An 18,913-nucleotide genomic window follows, 5' to 3' on the forward strand; every position below is an offset into this window, starting at 1 on the left:
ACCCCTGACTCATAAATATTGACATTTGGGAAAAACAAGAGCAGAAAAGAAAAAGGGGCGGGGCGGGGGGGGGAGCTTTACTTTTCTTGAAGTTGTTTCAAGTTGGAATGTACATATATTTTCCAAAGCCTGATTTATATCAAAGATACCATTATGATTTTTAAATAAAATACACCTTATCTTGGTATGTTAAAAAATAGTCTTATCCATCAACTAGAGAAAATAGGAAACAAAACTTTCTACAGAGTTTTGTTTTGCTTTGTCTTGTTTTGTTTTGTTTGCCATCAGGAAAATAGTTTTAATTAACAGTACTGAGCAATTTTTTCTAAAAAGAACCTTAACAATATTCTCAGAGAATTCTCAGAGAAAATCTTTTCTGCTGAATATCACATTTTTTAATCATAGTGAATTTGGAATTCTTTATTTTCAGCATAGTCTTTTCTTTTTTCCTTTTAAGTATCTGTCTCCACCCCTCTTCGCTTCAAAAAACAGAAACAATATGGTTAACTAAGACCTCCGAGAATTCTTCACAGACCCTAGTCTGTTTCCATTGTGGAACTACAGCGCAACCTGGTGGTGATTACTGTAATTAACACGGTTTACACCTGTGAAGGGCGGAAGTTACAATACAAATGGAAATAAAAGAATGCCTTGTATTTAGGCTTTTAGAAAATACACTATCAAGAAAAAGAACAGTGGAGTGGCTCTCTTAAATCATAATTGCGAGTAGAACTTTTTATATTTTTTAATATAATATACCTTTTAAGAAAAGTTTAGTTAGGTTGCTGATGAGGGATACAAATTTTAGCCTTCATATATGTTCACAGTAATCCCTATCATGACTTATGAAATTATATGAACAATGTTTCAAAAGCATTTAAGAGGTTAAATATCTTCAATAAGTAATAAAGGAAACTAAATAGTTTATCAGTCTTTTGAGGATTTTTTTCTCTTTGTGTCTCAGGTAAAATAAGCACCATCAAAAGAAAGAAAGAAAAAAAAAAAAAAGAAAAAAAGATGCATTTGTCATAAGACTTTTCCCCCTAACCTTGAAATTTTAGCTAACAAGAACTCAGTTAAGTTCAGTTCCATTCTTTGAAAGGACATGTTTGGTTTTTTTTTCCCTAAAAGAGAAGACAGCTTTATCTGCTTTTCTTTCACATCTAGCAACACCACTGATGCAGGACTTGGACAAAATGGTGATTCATAGTAACTTGTCATCTTTTATGTGTTTATGGTACTTTACACCCATTCTCTTATCTAATCCTGTCAACAACCCTATAAATTAAGGATCAGTGTCTCCATTTTACAGATTAGAAAACTGAGGCTTAGGGATATGAAATAACTTATTCAAAGTCACTCAGCTGGTGAGTGACAGAGGGACTGAACCCTTCTCCAAGGCCCATGCTCAGGGTCTGGCGGATGATCAGCCCTCAGCAAATCACTGTTGACAGTGAACAAATGCACCTGATGCAAGGATGGTAAAGTTAAGCCTGGACTGGAGCCAAAGTCATTTTACTCCACACCCAGTAATTTTTCCAGTAAACTTTAGACATACTTTGACTTTCTCTTGCTTCTGCATGCAATTCTTCTGAGTCCGATAAGTGCCTCCTTTGTTCCAGAAAAGAACAAAGAAGAAAAGCCAGGCAGGAGTCACCTGAGCTTCACACCTAGGCTGTTTCACCCATGAAGCACTAACAGGGGATCTTTACAACTTTTGTGCCATATATCCCTTCGGAAGTCTGGTGAAGTTTCTGGAACCCATTGCCAAAAAAAATCCTTTTAAGCATATTACAAGGAAAATCAACTATTTTCAAATAAAATTTTCAAAATATTTTTAAAAACTACTTTGCAACTTATGTGCTCATTTATGAATGCGTTAAATGATGAGATGTAGCAGTAGATTTAATAACTACTATATTTTTAAAGTAACAATAAATATAAATGATATTTTGAGATATCTGTAACCCCTGTAATGTGCTTTTAATGTATCTGTGACTTCTTTTGGTGAGAGAGATACTGTTAATGTTAATATGTAGCTTATACTCATAATTAAAGAAAATGCCAAATTTCAGTTTGAAGTTAATGAAAATAAGAATTTCTTTTCATCCAGGTTCATGGGCCCCTCACCCTCTTAAATTGAAAAATCAATCTGAAGTGAATTACTCATAGACAAATCTTTTCAAAAACTAAATTATAAATCATAATTTATAAAAAATTATAAAATTAATTCAAAAATGCCTACAGCAAATATATACATCATATACATATAAAATCCCTTGATTCACACATGAGATATTCACTTCAATATGAATGATGTGATGTGAGGCAAGGCTCTAAAAATAAGCATGTCTAAGACCTAGGAAGATATTAAAAAATAGTCTTACCTGAGTCTTAGGACATTCATCAAGAAATAAATAATTATTTATTGATGACCTATAATAATAATTCCTTTTGACTTACCAAATATTTGTTGAGCAGTTACTATGTACCAGACACTATTCTGGGAGTTTTAGGAAATAGGTGAAAAATGAATAATTTTATTTCATTTGTTTGTGTAGTACTTTATAATTTTCAAAGCAGTTCTAAACACCTCCTTCATTCATTCAAGCCTAATTACAACACTGAGAGGTAAGCAAACAGGGTCTGGAGACATTCATTAATTCCATATTCCCACAATAAACCCCACTCCAGACACATGGTAGATATTCGATAAACGAAGACACTGCTCTGTTCTTATCCCTTAAACAAGCCCCTGAATTGGGGTTGTCAGATAAAATATAGAAAGCTCAATTAAATTTGAATTTCAGATAAACAAAAAGTAGTTTTTTAGTATAACTGCATCCCTCGCAATATTGTAACATACTGTATTTGTTTGCTAGGACTATAATAACAAAGTAACCCAGACTAGGGGGTATAAAAACAACAGAAATGTATGTTCTCACCATTCTGACGGCTAGAAGTTGGTAGAGTTGGTTTCTTCTGAGGCCTCTCTCCTTGGCTTGTAGATAGATGTCCATCTTTTCACTGTGTCCTCACGTGGTCTTCCCACTGTGTGCGACAGTGTCCTAATCTCTTCCTATAAGGGCACCAAACATATTGGATTAGGGCCCACGCTAGTGACCTCATTTTATCTTAATTGCCTTTGTAAATATCCTATCTCCAAATACCGTCACATTCTGAGAGACTGAGGACTTGAACATATGAATTAGGGAGGGGGCAGAATTCAGCCCATAACACACACTAAAACATTATTTGTCTTTTATCGAAAATTCAAATTTAACTGGCCATCCTGTAGTTTTATTCACTAAATCTGGCAACCCCACCCTGGATTTCCCTGCCTGAGAACTCTCTCCACCGCAGCAACTCAGCCACGGGCAGGAATCGGCCGGAAGTGTGGGGAAGTTAGGGCCCCTGTTAGCAGCCAGCAGTCAATGATGGATGTACTCTGGTGGACAAAGGTATCAGCTTCCTCTCTCTCTGGCAGACAACCCTAAACATGTTCTACAAAGCATCCCAGAGGTTCCCAGTGGGTTGGAGCCCAGCTGCCCTCAGTGGTAACCTGTCTGTGAATGTGTCCTGCCTTGGCTTCCTCTCCTTCAGTATCTCCCCTTCTCACTCCCTTTCTGCTATTCTGGGGTCGCCTCCCAGATAAACCTTCACATGTACATCCTTGTCTCAGGATCTGCGTCTGAGGGAACTCAACCTAAAACAAAATGCTTATTGAATTAAATCCTCGTTTTCAGATACGAGGTTCAGGGGACATACCAGATGCTGAAGGGTGTGGAGGTGCATCGGGATGGGACTTCTTTCCCTTGCTCAGCAATGCCTCCAGCTAACAATCATGACACTCGATTCGTGTAGCAGGCACGGGGAGAGCCCCTTTACAGGTATCCTGGCTAATCCTTTCAACCACTCTGCATGGTAGCTATCTCTCACATTGCAAAGGGGGGGAAATGGATGCTCAGAGAGGTTTTCTGAAGTCACACAGCTATGGCAAATGCCTTTGCCTTGAGGTGAGTTGAGAAACAATATTTATCATGAAAAGATAACTAACAACTCAAGAGAGTAGGCTGAAGTGTATACTAGGTAGCTCAGAAAAGAAGTCCCATGATTCTTCTTTGAAACAATCTGAAGAAATAATAGCGAACTGGAAAAATTAGGGAAGTCTTCACGGGAGAGGTTGGACTTGGGGTGAGTCTTAGTGGATGTGGTGGATTCAGGGGTGGGAAGGAGGGCAGGGGAGAGTTTTGGGTGAGAAGGGGGGGTGAGCACAGTGCAGAAGCAGGGCTGGGCATGTGTACTGACTACACACAGACAGGTGGCCTGAGGACAGGATATAGGAGACAAAGCCATATCACAGAGGACTAAGAATGCCAAATAAGAAATACGGAGTGCATCTAAATACTTATCTGCAGCAAATGAAGGTTGTTAAAAGAAGAAAATTGACATGATCAAAATAAGATTTAGGGCGTCCCTGGTGGCGCAGTGGTTGAGAGTCCGCCTGCCGATGCAGGGGACATGGGTTCGTGCCCCGGTCTGGGAAGATCCCACATGCCGTTGAGCGGCTGAGCCCGTGAGCCATGGCCGCTGAGCCTGCGCATCCGGAGCCTGTGCTCCGCAACGGGAGAGGCTACAACAGTGAGAGGCCCGTGTACCGCAAAAAAACAAAAACAAAAACAAACAAACAAAAAAGATTTAATCAGATTCATCTGACAGTGGCTCGAAGCAGAGATTGGTGAGTAGACACCTGACAGTCCCTGCCCATGACAATAAAGACCCAACCAAGAGTAGCAAACAGGAAGGTGTAGACGATGGTACAAAGAAGGGGTTTTCAAACCCGAGTCACTGAAGAGTCAGAGAGAAGGAAGAATGAAGAAAGCTCATTCACTGCCCCAGAGTAATGAGGGAAATGGCACCATGAACAATATACTGAAAAGCTGGATATAGGAAGACGAAGAGAATAACTCTCCCAGGGTGTTAGACTGTTCCTCTAAAAATTATACTCAAGATACTCTGAACAATCTGGAACCGTGGATCTGTTCCCACTTGCCAGAAGGAAGTAACTCAACCTGTGGATGAGTCAGTATCTCTTCTCCACCCTCCTGATTCCACCCTATGACCTTGCCTGTACCTAAGCCCAGAGGGATGCTATAGAGGACATTGGTTGTTTCTGCCTGCCCGACACCAGCCACCCCCTTCACCTGGTAACAGCACTCTTTCCTGTAGTGATCTCATTCCATGCAGGACAGGTGGGGCTGGTCCTGTACCACTCCACCCCCACCAACCCCCCCACCCCTCGCCCAGCTACAAAAATGGGCATATAACCCTACCTGCCGATTAGGCCACCCCAGCCCCCTTGCAGTGATTCCAGAAGAGGCATGTGGCTGAAGCCAAGACAATCCTTATCCATGAAATCCTTCTTGAGAACTAACAGGAAACGCTTCTTTCTGCTACAATGAGTCCATAGGAGGAGTTAGGTGTTGTATAATCAATTAAGGGTTAAAAATCAAAGGATGGGACTTCCCTGGTGGTGCAGTGGTTAAGAATCCATCTGCCAATGCAGGGGACACAGGTTCAAGTCCTGGTCCGGGAAGATCCCACATGCCGCGGAGCAACTAAGCCTGTGCGCCACAGCTACTGAGCCTGTGCTCTAGAGCCTGCGAGCCACAACTACTGAGCCTGTGCTCTAGAGCCCGCAAGCCACAACTACTGAAGCCCGTGTGCCTAGAGCCCGTGCTCCGCAACAAGAGAAGCCACCGCAATGAGAAGCCCACTCACCGCAACAAAGAGTAGCCCCCACTCACCACAACTAGAGAAAGCTGCACACAGCAACAAAGACCCAACACAGCCAAAAATTTAAAATATAAATAAATAAATAAATAAATTTATTTTAAAAAAAAATCAGGGTGGCATGAGGGCTAGGAAAGAGCTGGGCTAAGAGGAGAGAACCAGAGTCCTAGCAAAATCATTTGAACCCCTGGATCCAGCCATATCTGAAGTTCCCTGAACTTCTGAACTTTCTGACTACGTCATCAACAAATTCTCTTCATGTTGTTTTCTTTAGAAAAATACAATTAGATTTCCAATCACTTGCTACCCCCAAAAAAGTTTTTGTGCAGATAATTTTATTAGCTTTTTTATTAAAATCTGTCCTGCCGTTGCCAACAGCCCCCACAATCTTTAAAATCATTTTACTAAAGTTCCTCCTTCCTTGGCCACCCGTTCCTCCCCTCTCTCTGCCTCCCACATCCAGCGTATCTGATGTACTTTAAAAACATTTAAAAGTTGGCTCTAGCAGCACACCCTCCCTTATGTGGTCACTAACAAAGGAGGATCTCCAAAAAGAGGAGAGCAGCAAATGACCAGGTCCAGAGGACAACTGCAGTCCTAGCCAACACCTTGATTTCAGCCCAGGGAAATCCAAGCAGAGAATCCACCATCTGACCTACTGAAATCATGAAACCGAGCAGGACTCTGTGGGGCTCCTGGGCATGGAAGCCTTTCTGTGTCCCCCATTTCTTGTTTGTAGGGAATAGGCTTCAGCCTCCATGACCTTTTCCCAGAGTTCCAAAGAGCAGGTTCAAACAGTTGCTAATCAGGGAAGGGAGAGGATGTGGAGACAAGGGAGGAACAGTCAAGGAACAGTAGTGCAGGGAACTCCCTGGCGGTCCATTGGTTAGGGCTCCACACTTCCACTGCAGGGGACATGGGTTTGATCCCTGGTGGAGGAACTAAAATCCCACAGGAGGGTCGGTGTGGCCAAAAAAAAAAAGGAACAATAGTGCAGCCTTGGAGCAGGGTCCTGGTTCCACCTCAAGGGATACATAATATTTTTCAGCTCATCTGCAGAACTAAAAGCCCCAACAAATGGAAGATGTTAACTACTGGATGAAGCATTTTTCTTTCCAGAGAGAAGGTCACAGTTTGATAACCTCGAGAATCACAGAAACTCATCAGGAGACCATGTGAGGCCAGATCAAAGGAATGCAGGCCCTGCACATACCCTGATCCTTATCAGCAACCCTACCCTTGAACCAGTGCTATAAAACTCCTCACCAAATCCCCCTGGTGCTGGGACACACATTTTTGAGCGCATTAGCCCACTGTGTCCCCTGCCTTTGCATGGCAAAGCAATAAAGCTTTCCTTTTCTAATTCACCCAAAACTCTGTCGCCGAGATTCGATTCAGCACCCATGCAAAGAGGCCGAGTTTCAGCATCAATTATGAGATAATCAATTCAGATTGTTGTAAGCCACTAAGTTTCTAGTAATTTGTTAGCTGGCAATAGAAAACTGATACAGATTAGATGCAACAATTTGCCCTTCACCTTAGGAGGGATGTCTTGGCGTGCCCTAAACGACTAGGACCTTAGAAAACACACAAAATGCCGATGCAGTCTATACATCTGGAGAAAAGCCCGCCCTGACTCCTGGTACAGAGCTCTTCTCCCTGTGCAACACTGGCCCTGCACGCTTGATCATCCACTGCAGTAAATATGATCAAAGCTCCTTCTAATTTCTTACTTGTGGCAAGAGAAAAATCTGTGTTCACTCTCAAGTACATTTAGTTTAACAGAATCAAAACAAAAACCCACACTTGATAGAATCATGTAAATTGCTATTGACACTATTTCAGACTTAAGAACCTTCAACCAGAAAGAAAGGTCAAAGCAAAATGGAACAATAGCTTGGAAGATCATTGTTTCTTTTCCTTTCAGAATTTCATTATCAACAAAAACTAATATATATTGAGCATGCTATTATAAGGCACTGTACCAGGCATAACAGAAAAAAGTGAGTGCATAAAACATAGTCCTACCCTTTTTTTTTTTTTTGGCTTCACCTCGCAGCACGTGGGATCCTAGCTCCCCAAACAGGGATCAAACCCACACCCCCTGCAGTGGAAGCGCAGAGTCTTAACCACTGGGCCACCAGGGAAGTCTCAGTCTTACCCTTTTAAAATATGGTTGAGTGTATAGAATACAATCATAGCATACATAACCAACTCTTCTTGATAGCCTATTCTAACCACTACATGAATGATACAGAATAGGGAATAATCACTGAGGACTGGAACAATGAGAAAACATTTTTTACATAGATATAGATATCTATATACATACATATCTGAATCACTTTGCTGTACACCTGAAACTAACACAACATTGTAAATCAACTGTATTTCAATAAAAAATTTTTAAAAGAAAAAAAAAAGTAAATGGGCAATGGTGTACAGGCTGGATAAGAGGTATCAGAGAATCATAAAACATACTATTCCACTTGTCAACAAAAAAATTAATCAGTTGATCAAAGAAAGAAATGGAAAATTTTTCGAACCAATTTGAGGATTATAACCTGGGAATAGCCTCTCACAAAACTCTGAGGGCATCCATCAGAGGGCAAACCACAGTTATATAAGTTTTTGAGACAGAGGGCTGTACATTAAATGACATATTTTTGACAGTTTATACAATCTAGCAATTAGTGGGTCACGGGTCATGGTGGCCCCTTACAAGATTAAGAAGGAAGTTTTAAGCTGAGGGTACATGCATATTCATGAGGGGTGGTGGTGTATGCATATTATGAAGGAGCTTGATCAGAGGAGAATTCAGTATAGAACTGGGGCAAAGGTTGACAGAGTCCAGGCTTGGGTCGACTGGAGTCATAAGGGTCATAAAGGTCAGCAGCATCATTCCTTAGGTTCCAGTTAATCTGATGGTTGAGTGCTCCAGGGGGTCTGAATTCTGCAAAACAGCCCAAGAATGAGCTTCAGGCTAATCTTTACTTTTGAAACAGAACTGGGAGTCTTTACAACTGATACATTGTCTCCTGATTGGGTTATCTCCCTGGCCTGGTAATAGCTGTTTGTTTTTTACCTTCTTTTGTTCCTTAAAATCTTTAACTCCAGAGACCTATTCTTCGGCAAGGGCAAGCATTGTGGCCAGGCTTAGATCACAAACTTGTGTTAAGAAAGTTCTGTCTGGTTCTCTTCCCTTGGGGACCCCCTGCCCTATCTGCTTACAGGTTCCTATTGAGCAAAAGTTAAAAAAAAAAAAAGGAAAAAGAAAAGTGATGAAAAAAGCTGCTAAGAGATAAATCGTAAGATTCCTAACTCTTTCTTGAAGAAAGTGTTGCCAGTTAAGACTAAAGAAATCTTTTTTATTAAATCAGCAGTAAACTGGATTATGTGGCCTCCACAATAGATATTATTATATATTACATATATGTAATACATAACATATAAATAAATAATATGAATGTTAGAAATATGAGTTCATATCAATAGGCTTCCATAATAAGAAAGTGTCTAGCTTTATAAACCGTCTTTGGGGATAAACAAAAACAACATCCTGCTAGATCTAAGAATTTGTAACTGTATACACACACACACACACATCTCCCAAGATTAAAATAATCTGATTAAGAAACTATAGTCCCCCCTTAAAGCTGAAATTCTTTAAGACTGTGAGTAAAGATGACAGTGATATAGCTGATGCAATATATGATGATAGCTCTTTATTAGAGATTTTAAGGATTAACTATAATTGGAAAGAAAACTAGACCACCAAGCCTCATTTTGGTATTATAGATTTTTGCATAAAATTTTAACTAGTCTTCAGTTGCAAATTTTGCTCTCACTCTGCTTGGCTTCACCTCTTTTCAGAAAATATATGTCGTGCAGTCTTGGGCTCCCTGAGGATAGCTAGTATGGTCAGTTCGGTGTTGCTGTAGACTTCAGATGTGGATATTGTCACCCATTTGCTCTTTCCAAAGACAGGGCACTTATTTCAGGACACCTGTCCTGTTGTATCAGCTTTAAAAAAAATGCTGGTGACAGTGTAGCTGAAAATTCAAATGGTAAAAGGATTGGAAAGGGTCAGCATCTTTCCTTCTGCTGATTTTTAAAAACTGATTCTCGAGAAGAATGTTTCTGTGCAGCATGACCAGGCTGTGGCACCACTGATCCTATCATTTGCAAGCCCCTTCGTTATCAGCATAGATGGCCACACAGTTCATTCAACCCATAGTGATGAGAATCAAACATGAAGATGGCTGAAATAATTGGGTCAAATCTGCAGCAGGCCAATTCACTGGTCACATAAAAATGAGGGCATATTCAAAAATCATAATGGATCATTCCCTGCAGGTAAAAAAGGAGTGATGCTACTGAAGTATCAGCTAATTTCAGAGGGACACTAGCAAGTAAAATGATGTAGATGATGCATTTATATGGGTGTGGAGTAAAAATAAACAATACTGTTTTTCATAGAAATGTAGGCAGATTTATGTCCCAAACATCAAATTTCCGGCTCATTTCCTCTCATAATAAAAATGTTAGTAATGGAAGCATTGGGGAGTCAGAATATTTTAAGCTATTATTTTGAATACTTTCTGCTATGTTATGCTGGGCTGGCTTTCTTTTTCACTCTGAATCCATCCTCTGCCCTTCTTTGCTGTATTCTGTGCCCCGGGAAGCTGATCTGCTTGGACTACAGCAAAAGGCTCCTTTGTCCTCTGGCTTCCAGTGGGTTTGGCCAATAGGGGACATGAACGCAAGATCAGGGAAGGGAAGAGAGCAAGGTCCAGCACTAATGGCTTCTGCTTCCCTTGGTGGGGTCATCCCTCCACAGACAGTCATAGCTCTTCTTTATGTTTTTTAATTTTTAGCAGGATTCCAATATTTTTACTTGAATAAACACTCCTAGGGTTGTTGCAAGTCTTTAGTTAATATCCAGAATTCTGAAAAGGTAATTTTGACAAGTTTTGCCAGCGTTTTCATTGCTTTTATGGAGGAGCAGGTTTGGGGTGGCCATTACTCTATCATTCAGAAGTTAACCTCCTTCTAAGACAGCATTTTTGAAATTCATTTAAGTTGTTGTAGTACTTTGTTCATTTTTTATTTCTACCTAGTATTCCATTATATGGATATATCACAATTTGTTTATGTATCTGCCAACATATGTTTGAGTTTCGTTGTGAATATGTGTCTTCTTTGTTCTTGGATAAAATCCTAATACTTGCTGGGTCATAGTTTTATAAGGAACTAATAAAACACTGTAAGTAATTTTAGAAGGAACAACTAGTTTTTCAAAGTAGTTGAATTCTTCTACACTCCATCAAATGATGTATTATGAGAGTTACAGTTGATTCACATCGTCATGGTCATATCTTTGTCAATCTTTTTTTTTTAATTGAAGTATAGTTGATTTACAAAGTTGTTTCAGGGGTTCAGCAAAGTGATTCAGTTAGATATATGTATCATGTATATATATATACACAATACATATATGTACCATATATATCTCATAGCTCTTTTCAGATGACCCATTCCTTCCACACAGCCTCTCCATCTTCGTGTTCCTCTTTGCTGTTACTTCACCATCCCAAGTGGTTTCCATGCTCCTTGACCAAACCTTTGTAAACAGTCCCTCTATTGAACACTCTTTTTTTTTTTTTTCGCCCTTGGCCACGCTGCAGCATTCAGGATCTTAGTTCCCCCACCAAGGATAGAATCCACGACCCCTGCAGTGGAGGCAAGGAGTCTTAACCACTGGACCACCAGGGAAGTCCCCTACTGAACACTCTTCAAATCGCCCAACTTGACCAACCATGAGTAACCTTGACTGAATCATATGATGGCAATCATTATTTAGAATTATTTGACAGTGTTAATTCAAAACAGTTATGTGATAATAACAAAAGGTGTGGCTGTTTCCCTTTATCTTGTGCATAGCTTCCTTGATACACCTGAGACAAGATTCGTGGAATGTACCTTCAATATTATCTCAGACCTTCCTCAAGGGTATGTGGCCTTGCTTTTATTAAAATGTCTCTGGGTCTAAGAGCAGTCTTAGGAAGGGAAAGCAAGTAACTCTGTCAGGTTGACTCAAGTCAGGCTTCCATTCACCAAATGTGTAATTTTTGGTGATGCAAATCACCTGGTTATCCAGTTTAATCTTTATTGGGAGCCAATCCCCATGGTACTTCTGTATATTTTCTTTCTATCTTTTGTTCTGGAATATCTTTTCAAGGATATTCATATAGCAAGCAGCCTTGAGAGGTAGAGATAGCCTCTCCTTCTAGGGCAAAGAGCACATTTGTTTCCCGACTAGGATGATAAAGACAATGTCTCTCTCCAGGGCAAAGGTTGACAGGTTTACTCTCAGGTCATTATAAAAGACAGCGTTTTCTAAGCTCAGAGTTGCTCGGCTGTGGTGCAAACTCCTTCCTACACAGCATACACCTGGGTCTCTCCACCTCGCCCCACAGGACTTGGGAGGCAAGAGGAACCAATGCAAACACGAAGCTCTTACTGCCTGCTGTACTGTTAGTAGAAAAGTCTTTTGCCTCTGACCCAAATGTCTCATGTCTTGTCAGCATCCATGAAACTGTGGCAGGCTAACCTGTTAGCTTGAAAATACGGTACAAATCTCAGACTCTTCACAGATATTAACAGTCCAAGAACTCCTGGCCCACCATCCTGAAGCCATGTGTTTCTATGTCAGCCACTAACATTCTGGTCATTTGTTACGGTAGCAACAGAAAATACATCAGGCGGGAATTCCCTGGCGGTCCAGTGGTTAGGACTCCGCGCTCACTGCCAACGGCCCGGGTTCAATCCCTGGGTGGGGAACTTAGATCCCACAAGTCACAAGGCACAGCCAAAAAAGAAAAAGAAAAAAGAAAATACATTAGGCAAGGTATTTTTCTACTTAAGTCTTCCTTCCTGGGATCACTGATCACAAACCCAGGGTTCCTGAGAATAAGGAGAGTTAAAAAACTTAGTTCTGGGGCACTTGCCTGATTCTTATATCCTGACTTAGAGACCCTCCTAGGGAGAGTGTCAAGGAGGAAGGGGAAAAACAAAGACACTGCTCCCCTGTTTTCCTCTCCTTTCCCAAATGAGAAAATTGGAAAAGCACAAATCATAGGATTCACACTCAAGGAGTTAAAAAAAAAAAGTCTAGTTCTGCATCTACAAAGTAAAGCCTGGTGGGCTCCAATCAGAGCTTTGCATGCACAGAATATCGCTCTACGGGGCGAGAGAGGAATCAATTCTCACTCCACCCCCAGATCTGACCCACATAAAACCAAGTAGGACATGTGCTCATGAGTTTACACAGGGCAACTGACAGCCTAAAATACATGAGAAAAGTAAGAGGTAAAACTCAAGCTCCATAGAGAGCTCTGCTCACATGTGAAAGAGAAAACTTCCTCCACACTGGGGCGAAATCCTCCCATGAATTCTCCTTACTTCATGTAAGTCAAGTCTTCTTTCTGTGGGGATCACCACAGCCTAGCGTCTAAAGTACACTAAATGACACAGTGATTTTTGTTTAAATCCTAAAAGCATTTGTCTCAGTATAAAAATAGTTTCCTTTCTCAGTGCACAGATCATCCTAACAGATAATGCACAGAATCGTCTTCCTAACCAGAAATACCTTCTCTCCCAAGTCTCCTGAATTATCTAGTTTTGAATCTGTTACAATTATTAAGGTTTTTCATATTCCTTTTAGCCTGTAAATTGATATGCCAGAAGTATCTTAAATCAGTCTGAAAACAAAATATCAATTAAAAAAAAAACTTCCTCATCAGAGTTACTGGAAAGTTCATCCACTGAGTAATAATTTATAGAAAAGGTAATTTATTATTTACTATGCGAGTCGCTTGCACCTTTCACAGGATCCTCTTCACTCGAGTGACAAAGGATAACATACACTACCAAGAATTACAGGTGGCTTAAGATACTTTATCACCTTTCTTGTGAGGTAATTGGGGATCCTGATAGTCATTAATCCAGTAATGCCAATAACACACGTTTGAAGAGGAGGGCAAATGTTCTATTTATTTAACTATTTCAGTAGTTTAAATAAAGAGCCTTTATTAAGAAAATCCAATATAAAAGTTAATGTACTGGGACTTCCCTGGTGGCGCAGTGGTTGGGAATACGCCTGCCAATGCAGGGGACATGGGTTTGGTCCCTGGTCCAGGAGGATCCCACATTCCGTGGAGCGGCTAAGCCCGTGCGCCACAACTACTGAGACTGCGCTCTAGAGCCTGCGAGCCATAACTACTGAAGCCTGCGTGCTCTAGGGCCCGCGAGCCGCAACTACTGAAGCCTGTGCACCTAGAGCCCGTGCTCCGCAACAAAGAGAAGCCACCGCAATGAGAAGCCCACGCACCGCAGCAGGGAGGGGCCCCCACTTGCTGCAACTGGAGAGGGCCTGCGCACAGCAACAAAGACGCAATGCAGCCAAAAAATAAATTAAATTAAATTATTTTTAAAAAAGTTAATGTACTGAGGGAATAGACCCGAATCAAGAATGTGAAAATTAAATCTGTTAAGCAAAGAAAGCCATCAGAAGTTGTTAGGCAAAATAAATAAATAAAAAATAAATTGTTAGGCAAACCCTGGAATTGTGGGGAGTAGGATCTGAAAACAAGAAGCAAAGCCAAGGACAAAGGCTAGTCCAAGTCAGAAACGCAGGCATGAGACCCTAGGACTGCAATTTCCAAATTGTGTGCTGAGGGGCCACAGAGCACTGGAGTGGATTCAGAGGCCGCATGGATTGGATAGTTTAAATTTTTCAGAGAAAAACATCTGTCAGACATTATATGAATGTCTACAATTAGGTTGTTTGGACTTAATTACTTACCAAATGGAACTATTAGAAATTTCTTTGGCCTAAGGACACCATGAAAAACTTACTGAGATTCTAAGGGTGCCGTGAAACAAAGTTGGGGAATCTCTGCCTTAGGGACAAGCTAAGGTTCAAAGGACATTGAGAGACTGCTCAGAGGAGAATCAGAAAAGCATATTAAAAGTGGAAATGACAGCATCTCCAGTTTCTACATAGTTAATATACATGGTGGGGCCTTTTCTTTCATGTGATCCTGGCTCTAAAGAAAAGAACTCTTGTGCCCTGTTATTCTGAATTTACTACAGGATCCCTGTATTAAAAAAATCAGTGAATCTTGCTTTTAAATCAGTAAATCTTAATAACAAAAACAAAATCGAGATTTTCGATGTTGATTTTGGGATGGAACTAGAGTTCCCCAAATACTTAGTGTGGGAAAGTCTGCTGAAATTTAAATACATTCCTAGTGAAGAAATGAGGGAACTTGGGAATTCCCTGGTGGTCCAGTGGTTAAGACTCTGTGCTTTCACTGCTGAGGGCACAGGTTCCATCCCTAGTCAGGGAACTAAGATCCCACAAGGCACTTGGTGCGGCCAAAAATTTTTAAAAAAAAGAAAGAAAGAAAGAAAAAGAAATGAGGGAACTGTATACTGAGATTCATTTAGCAACTTTATAATAGCCCATTATAAAATTTTAAACATTTACTCTAAATTAGGGGTTGGCAGACTTTTTCTATAAAAGGCCCAATAGTAAATATTTTAAAATACTCTTTTAATTTTTTTTACAACTCTAAAAATGTAAAAGCCAAAAAGAAGTGAGTACATTTACATTGTCACCAACCAATCTCCAGATCTCTCCACATCTTACAAAGCTGAAACTCTATCCCCGCTGAATTAACAATTCCCCATTTCTCCTGTACACCAGTGTATATAGCAGCATTGGACACCATTAGGGGACAGGAAGGAGAGTGCTCTGGTCAAGGTCAACAGCAATAGAGGAGGATCACATCCATACCTCCTCCTCCAGGTACATACAATTGTGTTCATAGAAGCATTATTCACAATAAGAAAAAGGTGGAAACCAATGTTCGGAAACAACCCAACTGTCCATCGACAGATGAATGGATAAACAAAATGTGGTTTACACATTCAATGGAATACAATTCAGCCTTAAACAAGAAGGAAATCCTGATACATGCTACAACATGGATGAACCCTGAAAATATTATGCTAAGTGAAATAAGCCAGACAAATAAAGGACAAATATTCTATGCCTCCACTTATACAGAGTACCTAGAATAGGCAAATTCATAGAGACAGAAAGCAGAATAGTGGTTACCAGGGACTTGGGGGGGAAGGGTAATAGAGAGTTAGTGTTTAATGAGTAGAGTTTTCAGTTGGATGATGAAAAAGTTCCAGAGATGGAAAGTGGTGATAGTTGCACAACGATGTTAATGTACTTAATGCCATTGAAGTTTAACCACTTAAAATAGTCAAAATGGTAAATTTTCTGTTATGTGTATTTTACCACAATAAAAAAAGAAATGTAAAAACCGTTCTTAGCTCATGGGCCATACAGAAACAGACTGTGGACCACACCTGGGTTGCAGGCCATAGCTTGCTCTGAATCATCAGACCCAATAAGCAAAATGAACAAAATGACATAAAATAATTTTTTTAATTACAATTTATTTTTATTTTAACATGAACATGTTAGAGTTTCACATTTAATATACTTATTACATTTACCAAAACTTATAAATGCAACTACAGTATTTATCTACCAAAACATACTTGAGTCTCTTTAAGACAAGGTAGATTGTACATAAAGACATCTAGACACATAGAGATATGGTGATACACCCAGGAATCTACAGCTTTATCTGTTACAGATGTAGAGAAGTATAGGAGAGGGAGAGATCAATAAACCATGGCATCTTCAACAAAGCTTAAAATGTAGCCTGAAGATGTGGTAGGTAAAGCTGAAACTTAATGGGTGAAAATACTCAAAGTTCAAATTTGAAAGTTTGATATTATAGCTTGTACCACTTTTATCTTCTTCCCCACTCATCTGGTGCATAGTAAACAATTTTCCTTCCATTTGGGCGTAGGAGAAAAGATTACACTTTACAAAGTTAAGCATAGTGTTTAAGATCTGCTAGGAGCTCTCCCCTGCATTCTTGCAACATTTAAATCTAAAACTCACTTAACTCTTTAACTGGTTGACACAATCTCAGACTCTGAAGGCAACATATTCCTAAAGGAGAAAAGCTTGAGGCAATTTATCTAGACTTAAAGTCAGCTCTAAGCAAAAAAAAAGAAAAAATCACTCTAAGCAGGAAGCTTCTTTCAGATTAGGTAGACAGTATATACACACATAGACACAAGACACTGTTTCAGTTATCCATTCACTGGAACAAATGCATAACAAACAACCCTAAACTCAGTGAGGTAAAAAAAAACATTTTCAGAGAGAACTAGCACCATGGTGTCCGGCTGCAGGATTGGCCCGTCCATCCTCAACAGCGAACTGGCCAGTTTAGGGGCGGAGTGCCTTCGGATGCTGGACTCTGGGGCCGATTATCTGCACCTGGATGTAATGGACGGGCATTTTGTTCCCAACATCACCTTTGGTCACCCTGTGGTAGAAAGTCTCCGAAAGCAGCTAGGCCAGGACCCTTTCTTTGACATGCACATGATGGTGTCCAGGCCGGAACAGGGGGTAAAACCAATGGCTGTAGCAGGAGCCAATCAATATACTTTTCATCTCGAGGCTACTGAGAATCCGGGGGCTTTGATCAAAGACATTCAGGAGAATGGAATGAACGTTGGCCTTGCTATCAAACCAGGAACTACAGTTGAGTATTTGGCACCATGGGCTAATCAGATAGATATGGCCTTGGTTATGACAGTGGAACCTGGATTTGAAGGGCAGAAATTCATGGAAGGTATGATGCCAAAGGTTCACTGGTTGAGGACCCAGTTCCCGTCTTTGGACATTGAGGTTGATGGTGGAGTAGGTCCTGACACCATCCATAAATGCGCAGAGGCAGGAGCGAACATGACTGTATCTGGCAGTGCCATTATGAGGAGTGAAGACCCCAGGTCTGTGATCAACCTGTTAAGAAATGTTTGCTCAGAAGCTGCTCAGAAACATTCTCTCGATCGATGAAACCACAAGGAGTCCAGTGTTTCTGCTTATGAGATCTCCTTTTTATTGGAAAACAAGAATATTGACTACCAAATTGTACCACAGTTGAGGCAGTGCTGCTTTTCCTAGCAATTATTCATTCCAGTGACTAAAATCCATTTTGCAGAATGTTCCAAGAGGTTAGAAATTGGTATGTATTATGTTTTCAGTGATGGAATTTAAAGATTAGTGTGGTAAAATACCATTTTTACTGGGAGACTTGATTTTTATAAAGAGTAAAAATATGGCTGTATCAAGGTTATGAACAGAAATGTGTCTTAATGCCTAAGGAAGGCATATTAGCTACTATGAAAAATTTTTTTTTCTGTATTTCTAAAAAGAGTTTTCTTTGCTTCTTGGCTTTTCTGAAAACAGAAGTCCTGTTTTCCTGGTTTCGTGTCATTTTTGACTTGTGTATTTGCGTGATAACTAAGTTTGGATCTGGCAGGGACGGATGGCTCTTCTAGCTTCGAAAACATCTATTTTTTACTTTGCACCTTATATTTGATACATAAAAAAACCAGTGTATTATGAAGTCCAGGGATTTTCAGGTGGTCTGTTGTAAAACGCAAGCACAAGTTTTATCAGGGTGTTTTCTTTGTTAACTTTGCTATAGCGGCAGGTTATTCAGTGGTTCTTCCCCCACCTCCTACCCACCCTCCACCAACCCCATTTCCCCTTTTTCTTAATCACACCCACTGTTCTGAAGGACATAAAATGTTTTCCTAGCTGTATGCTAAAAGGAAAGGAAGGCCTCTATTTGGAAGTAATATTAAGTTGAATCCTCTCTTTCCCTTTCTATTTGTTTGACCTTAGCAAACCAATCCAACCAACCTCTTTGAGCTGATTATTAACTGATTTATATATTGAATGTAATCATAACAACAGTGGGGGTTGTGTTGAGGATTAAGAGATACTATTAATTATATACGTAAAGCTTCCACTACTATTCCTAGAATTGTAGGGTAGTAGAATTTGAGGATGCTCAATATAAAGTAGCGATCATTATATAAATGTATGCTTGTAGATTATAAAGTATGTTGATGATATCTCATTAAACCCACAGATCAGTCCTATGAATGG

General features: G+C 40.1%; 1 protein-coding gene across 1 annotated transcript; it reads left to right on the forward strand.

The window, feature by feature from the left end:
• The first annotated feature begins 17,125 nt into the window (after nt 1-17,125).
• LOC132519215 (ribulose-phosphate 3-epimerase-like) lies at nt 17,126-18,167 on the forward strand. Its single transcript, XM_060147138.1, has one exon. The coding sequence runs from the start codon at nt 17,126-17,128 to the stop codon at nt 17,810-17,812; it is 687 nt and encodes a 228-aa protein (XP_060003121.1). The 3' UTR covers nt 17,813-18,167.
• The last annotated feature ends 746 nt before the right edge of the window (nt 18,168-18,913 follow it).

This window comes from Lagenorhynchus albirostris, chromosome 4 (genome assembly GCF_949774975.1).
Source record: "Lagenorhynchus albirostris chromosome 4, mLagAlb1.1, whole genome shotgun sequence".
Classification (NCBI taxonomy): domain Eukaryota; kingdom Metazoa; phylum Chordata; class Mammalia; order Artiodactyla; family Delphinidae; genus Lagenorhynchus; species Lagenorhynchus albirostris.